The sequence below is a fragment of the Rhododendron vialii genome, chromosome 1a (assembly GCF_030253575.1).
Source record: "Rhododendron vialii isolate Sample 1 chromosome 1a, ASM3025357v1".
Lineage (NCBI taxonomy): Eukaryota > Viridiplantae > Streptophyta > Magnoliopsida > Ericales > Ericaceae > Rhododendron > Rhododendron vialii.
In genome coordinates this window covers 34,435,351-34,457,199 of record NC_080557.1, presented here as the reverse complement: position 1 = coordinate 34,457,199, position 21,849 = coordinate 34,435,351, and the positions used below count along the sequence as shown (strand labels likewise).

The following is a 21,849-nucleotide window of genomic DNA, read 5'->3' as shown; positions in this document are numbered from 1 at the left end:
GATGGCTTGCAGTAAAAAGTGCTGATGAACAATCTGTGGATCGATCATGGACAAAGTTAATACATTTCTGTACACTTTTAGTCTACACAACATAATCTTCCCTCCCCATGTACAGGAAGAGGTCTGCAGAAATATGGATTCTAAAGCCAAAGCCGTATTCAACACATGAGATTCCAAATAGTAAAAAATTTACAAACTGATTTGTACGGTCTGTTGCACCAGAACAAAGAAACAACTCCACCTCTCATATGTTGCACAATCCAAGTAAATAGAATGAAATAGAACCTTTTTATTTTATCCATCAATGAACAGTCAGTTTCTTTTTCGTCATCCATCTCTTTTTGGTGGTCTCGAGTGCTTCCTCCCTCATCTTTGAGAGTTCCTGAAACCATTGTTGATATTGTGCCTCTATTGCATCAAGTTCCAATTTCAGCTCAACATCTTGATCTTTCTCTGGTAACGACAAAGATGAACCACAGCACGTCGATGAACTGCAGCTATTCGAAAAGCTCGTATCATTGCATGTAACGAACGACAAATTTGAGTTCTTTTCAAAATCATTCCCTGCCATAAATTCTTCAGCACTAACATTTCCCTTCAATTTAAATTCGTCATACAATTCTCCTATGTCAGCGAAATACCCACTGAAGTCTTTCACGCTTTCAACAACTCCACAATTAACAGATTGTTCGATTTTATCGTTTACTGGAGAAGAATACTCAGCCATTACCTCTGAACCAACGGATGCTTGTGACTCATTGTCTTCCAAATAAGCCAAACTTGGAGAACTATTAAGTTCGACATGAGTATTAGCACAAATTGAGTTGTTATGCGAGCTATCTTTATTGCATTGACCCTTTTCTCCAGGACTCGTATTCAACTCGAATAGTATTGCATCCCATGGATTTATCATTGAGGTCAGGTCATTGGCAGGTACTGGAGATACTGCACGTGTACTTCTCGTTTCACTATAGTTGTAATCCAATGACGGTTTCCAACCGGGTACGATTCTCATTATCAGATAATCAATGAACTCCGCAATGAATGCCACATCATGATCAGTTAATTCTAATTGTTCAACCATCTCACTAGTGACTGAGAGTGCAGTGTCAACGTCAAGGTAGAATAGGAAGTGTATATTCCTTACTCGGCCTGCGAGTTAGGAAAAAAATGACACACTATTACACGTAAAGCACATGTACCTAAAAAAAAAAGGAAAAATAATTGCTAGCTATACGAGGTAAGCAATGGGTACAAGTAGTACATTGCATGATACAAAAACCAGAAACAAGAAATGCAAAACCAAAATTTTCTCTTAGGTTTTGCTATTGTTACTCAAGGTAATACACAATCCATACCCCAGCCGGATAGTAGTTTCTATAATACAATGATAAAGTTAGCTTGATTAGACTTTTTCCTACGAATAAGCCTACTTTCATAATTAACCTTTGCTCTAGGCTCCAAGTTCTTTAAAGCAATGATACAAACACTGGTTTGTGGCATACTTTTGGCATTAAACAATAGTTTGTACCATAGACTATTAATCAACAGTCTTTTACTACTAATTATTGCATGCGGAAGAATGGATTTATCTAAATTCTGGAAAAGTATCATTCTTTATAGACTTATCCCAGTCGTACTCGTACCCATACTGACTCGTTTGCGATAACCATGTACCCATATTGTTCCAGCTCACCTATATGGTGCCATACATGTGCACCGTAGATTTTATGCAAAAAAACAAGATAGAAATCACCCACTTACCACCCGAGTCAGCAATTCGCAAGGTCAATGACACTGAGTTGTCATCATTTTTTGTCCCCTTCAATCGAAATTCATTATTCTGGTGCATTCTTTGGAATTCCATGACTGGAGGATGTGGACTCAAACTGTTGGAGTCCGTACATACAGAATGATAATAATCAGGGTCAATATCCATGGAGAGAGGTCCGGAGTTCAATAAACTTAAAGATCGGGAGAGTTGGGTGGGCAACTGCAGTGGATCACGACTGGGCCCCTTTAGAGCCTCAGATTGAAGAAATGGATCTTCAAGAAGTTCCTTGGCAGATAATCTATGAGATGCTGGAGCCAGACATTTGTCAATGAAAATCTTAACTTCTGGATCATTCACCTTGCCAAGGGAAGCAGGTTTTATGCCCTGAAATCCAACCCATCATGGAATTGTGTTCAGATAACTTTTCACACCCTACCAACATGTAAAATTATCTTTATGAAGCTTAAGATGTGCAAACTTACAGAAGTAACCTTCTTATAGATTTGAGCTGGATTCTTGCACTCATTATAAGGGTACTCAAAAGTAACCATTTCCAACATACACATCCCAAAAGAATATATGTCCACCAGTTCATTATATTCCTCCTCATATAGCTCTGGAGCCATGAATTCGGGTGTTCCTAAAATGGAGTACACAAGATAATAAAAAGTTATCACTCGTAGCAAAGTTTGTTGTTCAAAAAATCAATTACTCCATATAATTCAGTCTTACCAATTACACTCTTGGCAGTAGGCTGCTGCATAACAGTTGCCAATCCAAGGTCTCCAATTTTAATTTCTCCATGGTTTCCATTTACAAAAATATTGTCACATTTCAAGTCCCTATGAATAATTGGCGGGTTCTGACTATGAAGATAGTGCAAGCCTCGAAGAATTTGCCTTGACCAATTCTTTATGGCCTTCATATCTACGCTTTTGTGCTTCTGACGGTATCTAACATGAATAACGTACATAATTACTTTGACGGTATCTAACATGAAACACAAGGTGACTAAACAAGAAAATGAAATACAATCAAGGAAACTTACAGCCTTAGACTACCGGATGTGAAGAGCTCAGTGATCATGTTGACAGTCTTCTTCTTATCATCAATCCATGAATAATAAAACTTGATGATATTTTCATGTTTCAGCGATTTAAGAAGATGGACTTCGGAATACAATTTCTCCAAATCTTCCGGTGACCGCAACACGTCATCAATCCTCACACGGTTCCAAGCAACTTCTATGCCATCAATTTCGTCAAAAGCTTTATAGCTACAAACACAAGTCATCGGAAAAAAGGGAACCACCCTACAGTTAATAACATCTCCCTTCATAAAAGGATTTAAGCTAGAGCCAAATACACAGAGTTGAAAAAACAAATAGAATGTTAAGTTATAGAACCATACACGGTCTTGAATGCGCCCCTGCCCAATATCTCATTGTACTGTCAAAGAACAAAAAATACGAAAGTGAGATCAATACCAACCTAATAAGGATTTGACACACCAAATTCATTAAAGTGAGTATCTTTGTTTGGTGTGCGGCTCAAGGCATAATTCTTACTATTGATAACTTGATTCAGAGACGGAGAATCATGGTAAATTGGTGTTGTATGTGCAAAAGGGATGCAGAGACGGTCGATCACCTCCTCCTTCATTGCCCGGTGGCTTTGGACTTCGATCTTCTCTTGGTTTGGGATACAGTGGGTTGTTTCAAGTAGTGTCATGGAACTCTTAATTGTTTGGAAAGGTGCTGGAGTGCGAAAAAGAAGGAAGCGTGTTTGGGTTATGATCTCTCTTTGTTTGATGTGGTTGATTTGGCATGAAAGGAATTCGAGATGCTTTGAAGGGGTTGAAAATGCTTTATTTAGAATCAAAAGTTTTTTGTTAAATAGCTTGTATAGTTGGGACAAGTATGAGTGTTTTCCATCTCTTGACCAATTTTGATATTGGTTTTAAGCTTTTTCAGTTGAATAGGAGCGCAAGTGTGTAGGGCTTTTTTTTTTTTTCCTTGTGGCCTTCAATTGTATATGGGCGGCATTCCCTTAATGCCTTTTTGGTAATATAATCCTTCACTTATCAAAAAAAAATTACCAAAATCATTCCACCAAACCAAGCAATGCCTAACAACATACACAAGATTAACAAAACCATAAATTCGGATATCTGAATATCATTTACAAGAATAAGCTAATCACTGCAATGCAATGCCAAATGAAGGTCTTAAACAAAATGCAATGCCAAATGAAGGTCTCAAATAAAATGCAATGCCAAATGAAGGCCTCAAATAAAATGCAATACCCGAACGTATCGACCCTTGGGGTCTTTCTCTACATACTCAGCATCAGAATTAGGACTCTCTGCTGCTGCTGCCGCACCAAACAACGCATTGGCTATGTCCAACCTACTTCCGGAATGAGGCGAACCCGAACATGAACCGAACCCAGATCCGGAATTCATCCCGGCCAACAACCAAACAGCTACCAGGACGAGGAATAGCGAGCGTAAAAGAAAAAACAACCGTTTTTTCCAAATCCTAATCAGAGAGCATCGAAACGAACGCGGAAAAGAAGGTGATCTAGGGTTTCTGAGGCGATGGAGTATGGATCCAATGCCGATCGCTGGCGCAGTCGGGATCGGCATCTGGACGCGGGTACTGTGGTATCAACATCGAGATCTGACGAGCTCGATGGTGATAATAATGATGATAGATCGAAGCAACACATAACCAATCTTGACCAATTTCCCTACGTACTGTTTCGTTTTCCTCGTATAAATTGCGAAATCAGCCTCCTGGGCATGTTTCAGGCCGTTTCCATTGGGACCCAGAAGTTTTTAAATTTTTTTTTGAAATTCAAAGATTGGGACCCAGGAAATTAAGGAGGGTGGTGAGGGTAAAGAGAAAGGGGGCGGGGGGGAGTGAAAATGGGAAGGAAAAAAGGGGAGGGGGAGAAAAAGGAAGGGGAGATCAGAGTGGGTGGAGGTTCATTGGAGACGGGGGGGGGGGGGGGGGGGGGGGGGTGGGTGAAAATTTGGGGGGAGAGAGATAGGAAAAGGGGAGAAGATGGGGTGGGGCTTGATGAGAGAGAGAGAGAGAGCGCGCGAAAGAGAAGGAACGAACGAACAGTTGTTTGGTGATTTGGTTGATTCTCAATGAGTTTTTTCAGTTTAGGGAAATTATTTAATGAGAAGTTGAAATTTGGACAACTTTATTTGGATTGTAAATATACTTCTTAACCTATCTGTTCCGAAATAAATGACGTTTTTACTATTCTAGAACTTTTAAAAGGTTGTCTGTATTTTATGTAGTTTGTTATTTTGTCCCTATTTTGTTTGATAGATATGAGTTGAATTAGTCTATTTTGAGAATAATAACGTAAAACATCATAAGTTGCAAAATGTAGACAAATCTTGAGATCTACGAATTGGGAAATCGTCATTCACTTCGAGGCAGAGGGAAAAAATTCCTTGAGGAATGATAAAATCAAGAGAATGGAAGAATCAAATTTATTCTCATCTAGTCATATCTTTTCATTTGGTTTACTTCTTCGGTAAATCCTTCATGCTTTGTATCCACCTTTGGTAAATTGCTCATGTTTGCTATCGCATTAGGACTAAGGCTGTGTCAGCCACTTATAGAAAGTGAGGGAAAGGAGATAAGTATTTAAGCAATAAATTTGTAGTAACAATGTTGAATATTTTCTTTTGTTTGACGTTACGGATAAAATGGAAGGAAAGTGAAAAGGAAAGAACTTTCTCTTGTTTGATTTTGGAAGGGAAAAAATCAAAGAAGAAGATAGAGAGAGAGAGAAAGAGGAACTGAACTTCTATTTTGTTGGATCCCCAAATCTGTTCTCACTCGATTACAATGAAACAATACAAGTCTATTATATATCCATCCTCCTAAATAATAAGAACCAGATTGAGGGATGCCATTTTTCAATTGAGACAATTTTGCACTTTGATTTTGGCCATTTTACCAATTGCCCAAGGAGCAGTTTTCCGGATGGCCATTATTGTAATTTAGCTCTCAGCCACGTGATGCCGTTCTGAGTTGAACAGAGAGAATAGCACTGCCATTCTTTACCGCTTATAATCTACATTTTAGAGAGAGAGAGAGAGAGAGAGAGTGAGGACAGCGAAGGCGGCACCACGGCGATGATGACGATAACGACGACGGAGATGAGGACGGCGATGAAGAAGGCAAGGGATCTCTTTTGGGGCTTCTTCTGTGTGTTTCTTTCGTTAGATGAGGTAACTATTCGGATCTGGTTTAGGGTTTTGGTTCAGGATTTGGGTTTCCACCTTTTTGGGGGGCCTCCTCCAGTGCGCTTACTGGAAGAGATACATGTTGGTGTTTGTTTCTGGCCTCCTGCCCAGTGCCCTTTTTTTTTGGGTTTTGTGTGTGTTTGTTGTATCTCCTCGGCCACACAATTGAATGCTCTTCTTGTTCAAATGGGTTAGATTGATGGCATTGAAAGCCCTAATTACGGTGATTTCGATTTTTTTATGAATTGGATTAATGGAATTTTGATTGCTTGTATTAGAGTTGTTTAATTGCTTCGCTAATTAGGGCTTTCTTCCTTGTTCTCTCTCGGCCCCTTTAGTTCAGTTTTTTATTGATTTAATTTGAAAAAATGTTACCACCTTTTACAGAGTAGAACAATTGAAACAGATAGAAGCATTCTAGACAGAGCGAGAAAGGAGAGGAAGAGATGCGAGACCTGAGGTAGGTTTGATGTGGATTATTACAAACCTTTCCTTGCTCTGTATTCTTTCCTTAACAATTACTTTTTTGTTCTATTTTCCCATGCCTCTAAGCACAGCATAAACGGTGGATCATGTGCCCTCTTTCAATTTGAGTTACATAGATTTGATTTGCCACTTTTCCTTCTATTGCTGTAAGGGATCTTTTGGAGATTTACGGGATAACATGTTTAATACTGATCTCATTTTAAGGTGGTCGATATAGTATATGGTATCAATTGTATGAACTTTGGATATACAGTAGACACCTTTTTCATGGCAAAAACAATTTCTAGGTAAGTTGTGCATTGAATGCTCTGTAGCAGTTCAATGGAAAAGTTTGGTATTAGGTCACATTGAAGCATTGTTTATGTAAGGGGAGGTCTATTATCTAACAAGTGATTGATCTGGAACTGATTAACTATTAAGCTAACTGGAGATTAATTTTTGCGAGTTTCTCCCTTCTCCCCGAGTTTCGAGTAAGGATTTTGAAAATTTCATTGTCTTTAGTGAAATTCGCTGAGCTGGTTAAAAATAGATATCGTGACATTTCTTTATTTCTTGTTAACTTTAAGTGATGTTTTTAGGCGGATCTTTCTGCCATTTGCAATTTAGTCTTATCACAGTACAAATCTGGTATGGTGCTTCCAAATTCATTAAAAAAGGATGATGCATTGCAGAGTATTCAAGCTCAACCTCTTCTAGCTTTGGCCCAACTGTTCCGGCAGGAGATGAAAATTCAAAATCTACAAAGACCAATGGACTCCACAACTCTGATTCGAAAGCAGATAGCGTGGATAACAGTGCAAAATTGGCTTTTAATACTGAAAGATCTGAAGAAAAACCGAGTAGCTCTGAAGCAAGACCAAAAGAAGGTATTAACCATATCTTTCTGTATTGCAATCTTAGATGCATTCATGGTTACACGAGGTATTAAATAATGCCGCATAATATTATATATTTCATTTACATGTGATTTGGTTATAATATACAGAATTTTCTACTACATGGAATCTAAATTTGGATCTTTGTCTAACATATAATATTATAGTTCATTTACTTAAGATTTGGTTATACTACACATAATTTTCTTATGCGTACCCCCAACAAATCCCATCGTTTATTAATGGAGGCCAATTAAAACTAGGCCAAAGTCGTGTATGGTCTGGTTCTAAAGGACTTGATAGTTGATAGTATATGAGAGACTTTAGGATGGAGCAAATCTTGAGTCTCAAGCCTTGACTGTCAAGCGAACCCTTGGTTTCAACTGTCTTTGTGTCCATTTAGGTGTTTGTCACAATATTTTTAACAAAAAACCTTCATATGTCCCCAAATATTGATAAGTTAATTCCAAAATGTGGAATTATAAGGGTTCATAACCCCAGCTAAAGGTTGGCACATCACAGTTTGATTCTTGGATCCTTGTCTTATTGTATTTACATTATGTAAGCATCTCTACATATTTGATTCCAGCTACATCTTCATTATATTCCTTTCACAATTGTTGGAGTGGTGTAATAATGTGGTTATTTGTAATAATTGCAGAATGGCCCAATGGAATGCTTTTTGAACACCATAGAGGCATGTTGTGCAATCAGTGTCTAGCTGGATCTGGTAAAGACCTTTGCTTGAGTTTATGGTTAATATGAAAAATGCAAAAAAAAATACTTCTCTTCGTCTTTTGAAATCCATTGGTTGTCGGAATAACTTTTTAAGGAAATGCTAAAAGTAGCTGATTTTCGTTGCCAAAATATCCGCTCATTTGTTAGCTTCCCGGAAGATATGCCCAATCATCCCCTTGCTAAACCTATTTAACAGTCAACGACAATCACCAATAAGGTTATTAAGGGCATGATGAGCATTATCATTTGTCAATAATCCAATATTAGCCATCGAATTTGCTTCCACTTCCAAGTTTTGTATGTTTAGAACTCAAGCTAATTGTACAAAACATTTCATGTGTCATAGTCAAACTCTACCCAAACATGTTCTTGCGTATGTTCTGCTATTTGAAGTTGCAAAATATGATGTTCCTATGCCGAGATTACAAGGCAAGGCTTCACTTAGGGACCACCTTCAATTCAAATGCAATACCTCTGTGTAGGATGGTCATATTCCAATTCTGAAACTCACTCTAAGTGTTCGCAGGAAGATATCATCTGTGCTAAGCACCTGAATAGCAAATGGGGAAGCTCAAGTGTCGCTATAGGGGATCCCATGCTTTTCCCATACAATATTCAATTGGAGAAATTAAATGCATACAAATGATGGACAGTGAATGACATTGGCATTAGTGCAGGCGATGTATATGCAGCTGTAGAATGTCCCTCTGTTTTTGGCTTAAGGTCTCTCTCTTATTCTCTTTTTTCAAATAACTACTGTTTAGTTTAACTTCTGACTTCATCTCCCTTAGGTATGGGTGGTTCTCCGAACTTTGCCCCAAAACAGTTGCAGTACCTTCTAGATCTACTCACTTGGGGAATGGCTTTCAGGCGAAAGAGAGAGGTTGCAGTGCAATTTTAGAGCTTGTAGATATTAGAAAGGAAGAAGTTTTAGATTTCAAGCCAACCAATCTAAGTAAACTGGCAAATGCAACTCTTACTACAAATATATGCATTTAGATGTCCCAGTTGACTGCATGGTAGATAATATTGCGATGCTGTTCATCTGTCATATTGTTGCATGACAGTTAATTTTTCGATGCTGCTCTCTTCCTTCTATAGCTATTGCAAAATACAGTTTTCAGTATGGGTTTATCCATTTCATTTTTTATCTCAAAACTCATTGAAACCTTGTCAGATTAGTTGCGTAGTTCTTGTAAAAAAAAAAAAAAGTTGCGTAGTTCAGATTTGCTGGATATCTACATGGAGTAAGTTTTGACATGACTATTTTTCACAAGTCTTGCCTTATGGGGTGGCCTTTCTTGCTTTTCCTTGATGCTTCTATTGAAACTAAAAGGCTGAATGCATTTCAATTTCATCCTCTTTTTCTAAAAAATCCTAATTTGCTTTTTATTAGGATGATGAGGTGAGGTTTGGCAATAGCGTTGCATCGTCATTAGTTCCGTGGGATGATAGTTTGACAAACTTAAGCGTTGGAGGCTTGCTATCGGACACATCCTTGTTGGGTTTCCTTTGCTCATTTTCTCATGTGTTGCTGTGGTTGTATTTTTGACTCTGGTTAGTCCTCGATTTGGGTTTGTAAATTTCCCCCGTCTCGCAGTTATGCATATGGTCCTACCATTTTCATTCCGCTATGTTCTGCAGGTGGGGGAACTATCTAAGGGCTGCTAGACTTTCGTGTATAACCGGTTCTGTTTGAATCACCACTCCTTAGCTTTGCTCCGTTTTGTTTTCTTCTCGTGAACTTTCCCCTTCTTTAAGTAGTATTATTTTCTTCCAAGTAGTGTCGAGGTTTCTTCTATTGTTGTTAGCTAATAATGCCCAAGTTGTTTTCACTTTTCAGAGTAACCTTTATAGTTCTATCGTTTTCGTTGCAGACACGTAATAGGGATAGCAAGAGAAGTGAATGCAGAGGGATTTTAAAGGACATGGAAGAATTCCGCCATTAGGTATGGTTTTTGGGCTTTCCTTTCGAATCTTTTAAATCTTGAATTGATATTTTGCCAGTACATTTTATTTTCTCCATATTTCAATTTAAATGTCCATTACCATTTTACAATCATGAGCATTTTATTTTTTTTTGTTATCTGTTATTGTTTAATATTGTACTATATAAATAAACAGAAACATGATTGGTTATTTTTTTTGAATTTGGTCCTCTTTGTTCATAGTTCCCAAGTTAATACTACAACTAATTAATTTTTGCATCACAAAGACAGCTGCATTATATGATGCTTGATTTATGTATTTATTTGCAGGCGGTCGATCAAGGGGGATTGTTATGCAAAGTTTAGAAAGGCAAAGTAATAGGAATGCTTAGGTCCATATTATACATAGCTTAGTTTCCAGAATCGAAAAGCTTGAACAAAAAAATGATTTGTCCATTTTCTTGCTTATTTTTTAGGGTCATTCACATACTTTTGTCACTTTCTCAATTTCCCGAGGTTTTGCAGAGTCTTGCCTTGCTAATTCAAAGATTTGGTTTCGTAGAAATCAAAAAGGAGATTTGTTGTTCACCATGCTTGATATCTACTTTTTGATATCTACTTTTTGGTTCGCTTCCTTCCAATATTCATGTTGTTATGTTGTTTAGTTGCTGCATTGGTTTGAAATTTAATGGTAGAATTGGCTGTGGAGGATTTGGTGCATCTCAAATCAAAACGTTACAATCATTTTTACTATCGACCTTTTTGGTGTGGTGCATTGATCAAGTAAAGAGGTTTGTGGCTCGCGATATATGAAGTGTGTTGTTAGTGTCACTTCCGTTCGAATTGAGGCTTTGATTGAGTTTCGCTGGTTGCTCACCTTTTTTTCCCAAATACATTGACAATTTGCTCAAGTAAAATCATAAGTTCGGAAGAGAGACCATCCGAAACAACCAGATGCAGAAAACTGCAAGGACAAAGCATTTGTTGATGGGCTAAGCATTTGTTGAATTGAGACAAAAAAAAGGCTTCCATGAACAATATTTTGCTATGAAAAGTTCCGTTTCCAAATAGACTACACACTGCTATCTATGACTACTGTGAACTTTACTGTTATACTCCTTTAGCATCTATAAATAGACTACACACTGTGTGGTATGTGAATCATCTAATGCTTTTCCTACTTTGATCAATCTATGTGATATATCTTCCTACCTATTTCCATGCTCTTCTATTGCTTCCGGCTCTAAAATTACAAACATGACATATCTAGCCTATATCAAAACTTGTTCCCTTCAACAGGCATGCATTCGTGCTGTGCACGAAGGTGAACGTAGTATACTACAAGCCCTAACTGATTGTACAACTCAGCATATTCCACTAACAAACTGAATTACAGAGAGATTAATTGACTAACCACTAACTCTAACTTTACTAATGACGTGTGCTAACACGATTCACAATTGACCTCGACGACTTTTCGTACTTTGGAAACGATGGATGATAGCTTCGTTTGTAATGATTTCAAAAACATCTTTATCTATATATACAACCAAACCATCAAGAAGAGAAATACCAGTAAACGATCAAGAAGAGAAAGACCAGTAGACAATCAAGAATGTTATACCCCGTCTTTTCTTATTCCTAATAATTATATTTTTGTAATAAATAAATAAAAAAGATTTAGGGTTTGGATCCTAATTGATATTTTCTCTCTCTCGACATACTCAGTAATATAAATTGTTGTTGGCACTATTATAGTGTTGGGGTTTAAGTCTAAATAGTTTTAGTATTTGGTGTTGTACTGTAATAATAAGGCCCCGTTCCAAAAATCTTCTTAAAAAATAAGCAGCTTATTTCACATTTTCAAACTAAAAAGTAATGTAAATGAAAAATAAATTTTCAATTTTTTTTACATCGTATAAAAGATCTCGATGAGATCTTTCATACAAGATCCATATTGCATATTTTTAGATTTCAATAAGACCATAATTTTTTAACTTGAAATTGCCTTCTTAAAAAATAAGGGCTTTTTTTGCGTTGCGGAATGGAGCCTAAGTACTTTTATTAAGTGGTTACATATTATTTAGGGGAGAACGTGACTCAGTAATATGAGACTAGAGTTTTATATTGGATTATATCGTTCGTTTGAGAGAGAGAGAGAGAGAGAGAGAGAGAGAAAGCAGCCGCAGTCGAGGGTTTTGCTTGGTGGAAGATTTGCTGAAGTGGTATGTTCCTCTTCTTTCTTGTTCTTCTTCCTTCTTTTTCTTTCCACGTTACAGTAGTTTTAGGGACTTCAACAAGAAAAGAAAACTTGGGTTTATTGAAAGTGTGAATCAGTGGAGTTAATAAAGGGAAAAATGGGTTTTGCTTGTAGTTTTGCACAAAGTTCTCTGGCTAGAATTATTTCCTTTTCATCATACTATTAGACCATGGAATTTGGAGGTGATTTTGCATTGGTGGGTGGTGCAGTGTGTGCGACGCGGTGTGCGTGTGGGTGGGGTGATTTGTGTAGTATGGGTGAATGGGACAAGTGTAGGAGAATTTAGTTACATTATTATTGAATGTGGGATTATGGGATTTGGATGTTTTGGTTTATGGAACAGAAGAGTTTTGGTGGTAGTGCCATGGGTTTGTGCATGTGGACCCTTAGACTTGGAATTACAATGATGGATTCTTGTAATTGAGGTTGAGTTGGATTAGTCTTAGGTTAGAAGAGTATTTTTCTTAGGGAATTTCTTATTGCTACAGATTATATTATGTTGATACAGTCAGTGATAATAGTGCTACATGATTCTTGTTCAGGTTAGACTCGTTTCGTGTTGTTCATTTGCATTACGTTTGGACCCAGGTGAGTAGTTAAGTATGTTACGTATTTTCGAAAGATCCTTGTGTCGCTTAAAAGTATTTCCTTCAGAAATTTATATGAATGTTAATCGGAGACTCAAAATTGTTTATAAGTTGTTCTATAAATTGGCATGCGATAAATTTTCTGAGATTAATTGTTAATATTCTTTTTGATGAGAATTTGGTGGATATTAATGGAAACATTTATTTTGGAAGTCCAAGAAAATTATTCCTCCTCGTGTTGGTGACCCTGGCCAATGGGGAAAAGACCGTGTTAGACCGGTGACCCTAAAACTCAATGACTTTCTTTCGCCGGATTGTCTTAGGGAAAAGTACCACGGGCTGCCAACCCTGGTAACTCTAAGTTCGATATTGGATCCAATTTTGATGAGATTTATTTTGGCCATGGTACTGTTTGATTGTGGTTCCCCATTATTGATAGAGTTATTATTGTGATCACCACCAAGAATATTTATTTGGTTAAATGCTTCATTGATTACTTTATTATTCTATTGGACACCCTGAACGCCAAATTATGATTTAATGGTAAATTATTTTAATCTCCGCTTTCAACTTAATTTATTTATTATACATACTTGCTATTTACTGAGCTCGTCAGCTGACGGATTTTTATCCAACTTCTCTTTCAAGCAAGTTAGGGAATTAGGCAAGGATTCTGGCGGCATCTCGGGGATTTCTTTTGTTGACTTCCTTAGGGTGTCTCATTCAAATTTTATTTTAATAAATCGCTTCCACATTTGAAACAATTGTCAGATAACGACTCCTGATCTTTATTATTGTTGGATCTCTGGATATTGATTGGTTCATAGGATGGTTGTGCCCCATACTTTTTGTTGAACTTAATTGGTTGACGTTGTTCTTAATAAAAAAAAATGGTTTACCATTTATTAGTTCACCGCCTTTGTTTTTAATCAATTTCTTTTTAGGCTGCATGTTCTACGAGTTTCAGTCTTGTGGTTCATGGCCGGTCACTTCCCATGTTGGGGTGTGATAAAGAATCTCTAGAAAGGTAGAAGCGAAGGAAGCCTAGTTTTTTCTGAAGAACAAATGAAACCGACGTTTGGGGATTTTGTGAATAGTGATTATATTTTGACCCCTCTTTAATTTCCTTAAGTACAAAACCCTTATGTGGGTTGGGGCAAAAATAAATTTTAAAGTGGGATCAAACGAGTAAAAATGGGGTGAAAATTACACCTATTTCTAAGAAATTTGGGAGGCAGTGGGGTTTGCTACCTCCACCCTTGATTGTTTGTATTGGGTCTTAGGGGCTAGAGCATCTCCAACGGAAGGCCATAATTCCGGTCAAACCCAAAAATGGCTCCAATGACATTTTTTCACTCCTCCAACGATACCTCCGGCCAAATTTGGCTGGAAAAGTGGCCTTGGCCATTTCTTCCCATCGGCTTCCTCTCCCATTTTCAACTACCAAATCAAGCCAAACCTCCGGCCATGGGAGATGCTAGCTCTAGACTCTAGTTGATTTCTAAAAAAATACAGATTATATATTGAGAGAAAACCCAAAAATTTGTGGATCGATCTGCTCACCAATTTTCATAATCATGGTTAGAAGGTAGTTGAATAATAATTAAAATATATAAAAATAATAATTGATATTTCATTCATTAGTTAAAAAAAGGGTGGTTGGAAGATAGTTGAGGAGGGGTGCCAAATTTTGGCTCCTCCACTACTGGATTAGTTTAGCCAAATTAGGGTGTCAAAAATACTGTAGCATGCTAAATTTGGGTTTTACACCCACAAAAATGACACCCACCATTGGAGATGCTCTTATGTCCAAACAATCCCAACATTATCCGTAATTAGTACTAGAGTATGTCCAATCAATCAACGCATTCTTTAATTATCTCATATCCAATTATCAATACGACCTAAAATTCTTTTCCTTTTTTTTTTTTTTTTTCCAGTTTCTCTCTATTTCTCCCAAAGGAAACCAAATACATATGCAATTTCCCTTAAATTCAATTAAAAAATTCAAGATAAAAAGACTCTTCAAAATAAACTCATAAATATATGATAAATTTAGGGTGTTGCTAATGTCAAATTTTTTTTTTTGCTTGTGCTAAAATTGTAGTACATAAAATCTTTGTACCATGTGTAAGATACAAGACTTTTATGCACTAGAGTTTTGGCATATACAAAAACAATTTTTACATTATCATTTCTCTAAATTTTTTAGACACATAATAATTATCAATCTAAAAATGAGGAGTTTATGGAAAACATATAAAACATGATAAATTTATCAAACCAAGTAAATTATCAAATTTCATAAAATATGATAATAAGGAACACATATAAATCATGATAAATTTATCAAACCATGTATATTATCAAATTTCATTGTTTCCCAATAATATTTTGCTATATTAATTGTTAGATAATTATCAAACTATGAGGCTTATATACTTCTGTTAGATTAATAACAAAATCAACACTGCTACACACACAAATCATGCACAGATCACGGTACGTATAGGGTCCACTACAAGTTCCACACAAAATATCCTAGCCGTTCATTAAATGTAAAATATTTTTTCAAGGGCTCGGTGAAAAATCAGCTCAATTCGATACCTATTGGTACTCAATCCAATCATCTCACTTTTCATTAAGATTCCCGGATAATGAAAAGTTAGATGATTGGATCGAGCCCTTATAAGTATCGGATTAAGCTAATTTTTCGCGAAGGACCTTAAAAAAATATTTTACATTTAATGAATGGCTCGGATTGTTTGTGTGGGACCCACACCGTGATCTGTGCAAGATTTGTGTGCAAAAAATCTGTGTGGAGATTTACTGTAGCAAAATATCTGTGTGTATAAATTTATCAAACCAAGTATATTATCAAATTTCATTGTCTCCTTAAATGCGGACTCTATATAAGGGACTGTATATATGCTTGGCGGCATGGATTTTTTCTATTGGGTAGTGGTTTCCCAATAATATTTTGTTAGATTAATTATCCACCATTGATTTCATTGTTCCTATGATGGGATAGGATGAAAAGGGAAACATATGATGTATTCGTCGTAGAAAAGCCGTCCCTTGTGAGATTATTTTTGTGTAAGCTCTTTCTTTTATAAAAGAGGGCTTACGTTCTTTTTACAGTACCCATCGATCTCAAAGGTCAACCATCACAAAGGGTAGTGCTCTCTAGGCTCTCTATTAGATAGAAGATTATGAATTTCACACCAGGTATGTGCAAATATTTTTTCTTTTCCCTCATTTCTTGATGATTTTTGTGAGATATCTCTAAGATTATAGTATACTTTTCCCCAACAAGTAATTCTCTCTGTGTTCGTGTTTGCGTGTGTGTTTTGGCTTCGGGTTCAATCGACAGCTCCCGCAAGGTCCGAGTTGAACCTGCAATAAGGGCAACATTGGGGATGTGAAAACGAAAGTGGAAATGTATCCATAACCCCAATTAAGTAGTACTAGTAATTAGGACAAATGCTTGTGGAGTTGCATGGGTCCATATATAAATCCAATAGTAGTTGGATATTTCCCTAGGTCAATGAGATTTAATTTTGGAAAATACTTGAGAAATGACTCCACTTACAACGTGTCTCCTTTATTTAATTACAGCTGTTTATTTCATGGAGTATTTTAGATAGAGGTAATTATTAATTAATAAAAGAAACCTAGCAAGCTATCACTGAAGTCACTGGCTTATATATGGGTCTCTCAACCAATGATTGAATTCCACGTGTTTATCACCACAAGACATCTTCTGATTCTGAATCAGTGATAATCTAAAATTTGATTTAGGATCGATGCCGTCATAAGTGGGCATATCATGAAGTCAGAGATTGACCACGTAGATTGCATTTGCATGGTGCACAACGCACTCTCTAATTTAGTGATTTGTGTTGTCATACAATTTTGGCTATGGACGCGCGACAACGGAACCGGTATTTCAGTTTTATGCACATCTCTCTACACAAAACCTAATCTTGAGTGGACTTCTTGTTTTTCAGTGCTGTTACTGATTTTTTTAGACTTTTGTTTACTTTTTTTCGTATTGGTATTTCCGGACCGTTAGAGTCTTTTTTACGTTTGCTTATACTTGTTTTGTAAATGCAATATACGTTATGTTTCGTATTCTAAAAAAAGGCTATGGAAAGCAAAGAGATTTGCCCTCATTTTCTCAACTTAATTACCATTAGTAGACTTGGGTACTGTGCAGTATAGAACTCACATATATAGTTTCTCGACCAAGAAACAAGCAGGAAAAAACTCTACTTCATCGAGAATAATTAACCATATAGTATATTCAGGGGTGAATCTAATGTAGGCATAGACGGGTCATGTGATTCAGCTAAAAATAGGACCCGAAAGGAGGACCCCCAAGACTAAGTAAGTAATACATATAAAATATGCCCAAGACTAATATTGTTGCTCAGTTGTTCTAGAGGTATAGAGCTGTGCTCCCTTGTGAGTGACAGAGAGGTTCCAGTCATGGCACTAGAAATCACGTGTCTTTTTGTCTCAAGTGTTAAAAAAAAAACACTTTTCTCTTAGAATTTTGAATGGGCTGAGACTCAAACTCACCCTTAAACTGACTTTATGTAGCATTGGTACCATAAAACCATCTACAATGTTGCCATTTGCCTTGAGTTCGTCTACGATTTTCACACTTACAAGACTAGTCCAAAAGGAATAATCCATCTGTAGAAAATTCCTGGATCCATGTAGCATTGGTACCATAAAACCATCTACAATGTTCCCATTTTCTTTGAGTTCGTCTACGACTTTGACACGTACAGGACTAGTCCAAAAGGAATATTCCAGCTGTAGAAAATTCCTGGATCCGCCACCGAGTATATTCATTTTAATTGAACTCAGACCTTTTGGAGGGCCTTCATTGTTACATCATCTATACGATCTGTTTTGGACTGATTTTGTTGCGATTTCTCATCGCTCACGGAGTCGAATTCTGCTAACGTTGCCAGCTCATCGACTTCGTCCGCGATTCTTTCGATTCTCGTTGCGATTTCGATCAGCAGTGATATCGCCGTAGCCAGTGGAACAATGTCTATGAGAGTTACCCCGGAGTGTTTCGTTGTCGCCTCTCCTTTCGTGTCATTTTCCGATAGAGGGGGGAAAAGCAGCGGATTGGGTAGAGATTTCAAGGCATTCTGCAGCTCTTGAGCAGAGAAATTCATTTCTCCAACTGACAGATCTGTCGTTGGTGACTTTGTCATGGTTTTCATTGTCACTGCTAATTCTTTCAACACTTTGGAACAATGAGAGGTCAACCTCATGCATACGTCGCTGAAGTTCTTTTTTAGATACTCGGGTACCTGCAATAATTCGCAAATTTGAGTTTTAAACACGGAAAACATTACAGACCGGAATTTTATTTTCTATTTCCGATAAATAATGAGTCCAGAATACTAGGACCTATCGTTGTTGACATACGTACTCTGTTACTCTTTATTCTGGAATTTTTTTTTCGGTCTACGGCATTACTGTATAAGTCTTTTTACCTGAATTTCTGAATTGATGCAACTATTGAGAGACTCAACACAGCAAGCGCAGTTTCGCATTGCAGCCCCAATCTTGGGGTATTGTTTCCATGGATGTCCGAAGTTGAGGTTCCCATGTGTGGGCTCCCATCTCGCAAAATTCGCCTGTTGGAAATTACCGAGTTAGAATAGTCTGTATGGCATCGTTTAAAACGGAAATAACCACATTTCAGGAGACATGGAAAAAAATTGTGATCTTCTTCTCAAAAGCAATCCTTCAAAAAACAGAATGTAATTAACGTCGTGTCTACATTAACATTTCATTTCATTGCGTCTGTGTTTGTGTTTTTCTTGTTCCGAAAAATAATTCTCACACAGAACGTAAACGAGGACATTTAATCATGTCCTTGTGGATGAAAAACCGAAAAATCCAAAAAAAAAAAGTAGAACTTTAATTCATTGCTGAATAATTTGCGTACCAAGGATTCCTCTGTTGCCTTAGAATTAAGCACACATATGTAACCTTGCAACTTCTTGTTGGGATCATCATCACTCTTTTTCACATCTCCATTGTCATTGAAGTACTCTGAGACACACCCTGAATTTTATTCAAATATATCATAATATCAATATCATCATCCATCGTATCGAAATTCATAGAAGGGCTGAGAAAAAAAAAATACTAGTACTTTCATTAGGATGTGTCTGTTTCTGGTTTCTATATAATTGGAATTGAGTGCATACCATCTAAGGAATCAGCAAGTTTTTCCATATTCCGATTAATGAGATGGTGGAGCTCGGTCCCGGCCCAAACAGGGTAGAACAACATGCTTATAAGAATGCATATGGAGGTTCCTATGGCAACTGTTGAAAATCTGGTGTGGGCCATCTCGAACAGTTCATCAATGCGATAGCCGGAAACAGAAACCAAGCTGAATGTCAGGATGAATATCATGGCACCATAATCGAACCTAGCTTTGATTGTTGGAATGAATCGAGTGAAAGTAGCCACCGAAGCTGCAAGAAAGACGCATCGAGTTTGCAAATGAGAGAGGAGAAAGTAAATATTGGGAGAGTACGAGTAATAAGAACACGATAACTCTTCTATAAGTCACTATGCTTATTGAGTGATAGGTATATGATGCCCAATGTGTTCTGCCAGGATTCGCAAAAAAAGCTGATCATTGCACCAACTACGTGTGTGATGTCCAGCCTTGTACGCACCATGGTGTAGATTAAATTTTGTTGAAGAGAATCTCTTATTCTTGTCCGCGTACATACCTTTGTACGTAATATGTAAAAATATGCGTCCTCGTATTTGATGCTATAGCTATTATAGGCTATGCTACATCGGGGGAGAGAGAGAGATATATATATATATCTGCGTACCAAGAAGAAAAACAGAAACTCCAAGAATTATGGGCTCAAATTGTTCCCCAGATTGACTTGCTATCCAATGAACACCGATCGCGAGAGATCCAGCAAAAAATGTTCCAATTATCCTGTTGATGCATTTGGACAGCATCGCACCTGCAAGCAATAACAAGCACAATCTGAAAATGCCAACATTATTATCATGTTGTTAATGTTTTCTATTTCCTTTTCTTTCCTAAAAATTAATAGAGGAAACTTATTTTGCAAAAAAAAAAAAAAAACCCCACGTTTAAAGAAATGTCCGAGTAAGGATCTTGGATTGAAAATTTATTTCCACAAAACAATTTGAATATAAGTATTTTTGAACTTCAACACCGACTCTTTCAACCACTCAGACATCCATCTCCTTTGTGCTTTACCTGCCCTATCTATCTGTGCACAGACAAGCAGGGACAACTCTGTGTGATTTGCTATGCTAGTTTGCGCCTATCGGCGCATTCTATATATTTATTGCCTGCCGGTTATCGATGAATGTTACCACTTGCATTTGTAAGTTAGTTAGTGTACTATATTATGAGAGTGCATGCAACAATAAGTTCCAAGAACAATAATCCTACTATATGCATAAGGTTGAGAAGTACATACCCACTGGGTATTCAAAAACAACCACAACTGTCATAACTGCCCACATAGCATTCCCTCCAACTCCTTGATACAAAGGCCTCATGAAATAAAACAATGAGACAATAGTAAGAGCCAGCCCTACTTTAAGACAATGAACCACCTTCTTAGGCTCAGACACTCCTATACTCCAAGCCTTCTCCAAAAACCTCCATATTTTCAAAACAAATCTTTCAACCATACCCTTCAATCCCACGCATACTCTTGATACCATCCCAATATTTTCTCTCTCCAATCTCTCCGACGTCCCATCCGGCATGTTCACCTTCCATTCCACTCCCCCTGACATTTCCTTTTTCTTTTAGCAATATTTAAGATAGAAACAAAATCACAAGTATATGTAGCTAGAAGAGCTTGAGTTGAGAAGAAAGATAGAGCTGGTTTTTTTCCCTCGTTTCTAGCTTCTTGTGCTCTTATAGTAAGTTCCAAGTGATCAAGTGCATATATATAGCCTTTATTGGATTGCTTATTTTCTATTTTCCGGACAAGGGTACTACGTATGTTCGGAGGGTGTACGGGGCAACTTTTTCACTTTTATTTTTGGTAGGTAAAGACGTGAAAGTTTAGGTTTAGTTGACAAACTAGTGATCCAGATTTGCACAATTGAGCATTTTTCAAATGCCATTAGGAAAGCACTGAATACATGGGATGACCTAAAAAAGCACAAGATCAACTTTAGGGAATTGTCACTTTCATGTGTTGGGTAATCAAGTGGAAATGCAAGTCTTTTTACGTGATGCTCTCAACCATTTACGACGAATTTTGTGGTAGAGATCATTTTCATTCATTCTTGTTGGGTGATTTGGAGATAATGAGTGACCCACATTGTATACTAGCGATCTTTTGTTTGCAGAAAGTACCAGATGGCAATACCACATGGTAGTCCGGGAGTACCTAAGTACATATTGGCCAAGTTTGTGCCATGTTCTTTCCAAACAGACAAGTGGATTTAGTGTTTAATGAGGCAAGCACTAGTTTGCCTTATTGTGATTAATGCATAAATATCTACTTTGCAAAAGTACTTTGCGCAAGTAGTGTGAAAACTAATCACAAATCGAAGGGGTTGACCTGATAGTTAAGGATTGAGACTTATTGGATTTTTCTCCCCTTAATGTCTAGGTTCGAAACTTTTTGAGTATTATCACAATCGATGGGACCAAAATTTTTTTTGGATAGACGGTCAAAGGTGTTTGGGGCAATTTACGCGTACATTAACTATTTCCCTCCGCGATCCGGTCAAAAACAGGCATCCACAAATGGACTACGAGATTCACAAGAGCTTTGTCCTTGCGGTCTCGACCAAGCAATAAATAATCTCAAATGAAAGATTACACAAGAAATAACAGGAAAACAACACCACAAATGACAGAGCA

General features: G+C 37.2%; 3 protein-coding genes across 24 annotated transcripts; 1 reads left to right on the top strand and 2 right to left on the bottom strand.

Moving 5' to 3' along the window:
• Nucleotides 1–19: 19 nt before the first annotated feature.
• LOC131307335 (serine/threonine-protein kinase WNK8-like) lies at nucleotides 20–4,932 on the bottom strand. Its single transcript, XM_058333802.1, has 7 exons — nucleotides 4,079–4,932; nucleotides 3,185–3,222; nucleotides 2,823–3,050; nucleotides 2,507–2,727; nucleotides 2,257–2,414; nucleotides 1,765–2,158; nucleotides 20–1,152 (listed from the first exon to the last, which is right to left on the bottom strand). The coding sequence occupies exons 1-7, from the start codon at nucleotides 4,418–4,420 to the stop codon at nucleotides 302–304; spliced, it is 2,232 nt and encodes a 743-aa protein (XP_058189785.1). The 5' UTR covers nucleotides 4,421–4,932; the 3' UTR covers nucleotides 20–301.
• Nucleotides 4,933–5,873: 941 nt separating this feature from the next.
• On the top strand, nucleotides 5,874–10,654 carry LOC131307284 (uncharacterized). 22 transcript variants are annotated; one of them, XR_009194092.1, is made up of 6 exons: nucleotides 7,427–7,453; nucleotides 8,069–8,137; nucleotides 8,672–8,868; nucleotides 8,972–9,028; nucleotides 9,542–10,094; nucleotides 10,404–10,603. XR_009194092.1 is itself a non-coding variant. In XM_058333713.1 (5 exons), the coding sequence occupies exons 1-4, from the start codon at nucleotides 7,441–7,443 to the stop codon at nucleotides 10,092–10,094; spliced, it is 246 nt and encodes an 81-aa protein (XP_058189696.1). In that variant the 5' UTR covers nucleotides 7,434–7,440; the 3' UTR covers nucleotides 10,404–10,654. The 22 variants fall into 22 exon arrangements, 1 of the variants encoding a protein (XP_058189696.1); XR_009194087.1 differs by having other exon boundaries at nucleotides 8,937–9,028; XR_009194097.1 differs by having other exon boundaries at nucleotides 10,023–10,094; nucleotides 10,404–10,602.
• Nucleotides 10,655–17,456: 6,802 nt separating this feature from the next.
• On the bottom strand, nucleotides 17,457–21,166 carry LOC131307278 (aluminum-activated malate transporter 10-like). Its single transcript, XM_058333700.1, has 6 exons — nucleotides 20,441–21,166; nucleotides 19,811–19,951; nucleotides 19,166–19,438; nucleotides 18,901–19,019; nucleotides 18,443–18,586; nucleotides 17,457–18,256 (listed from the first exon to the last, which is right to left on the bottom strand). The coding sequence occupies exons 1-6, from the start codon at nucleotides 20,763–20,765 to the stop codon at nucleotides 17,795–17,797; spliced, it is 1,464 nt and encodes a 487-aa protein (XP_058189683.1). The 5' UTR covers nucleotides 20,766–21,166; the 3' UTR covers nucleotides 17,457–17,794.
• Between the last annotated feature and the right edge of the window lie 683 nt (nucleotides 21,167–21,849).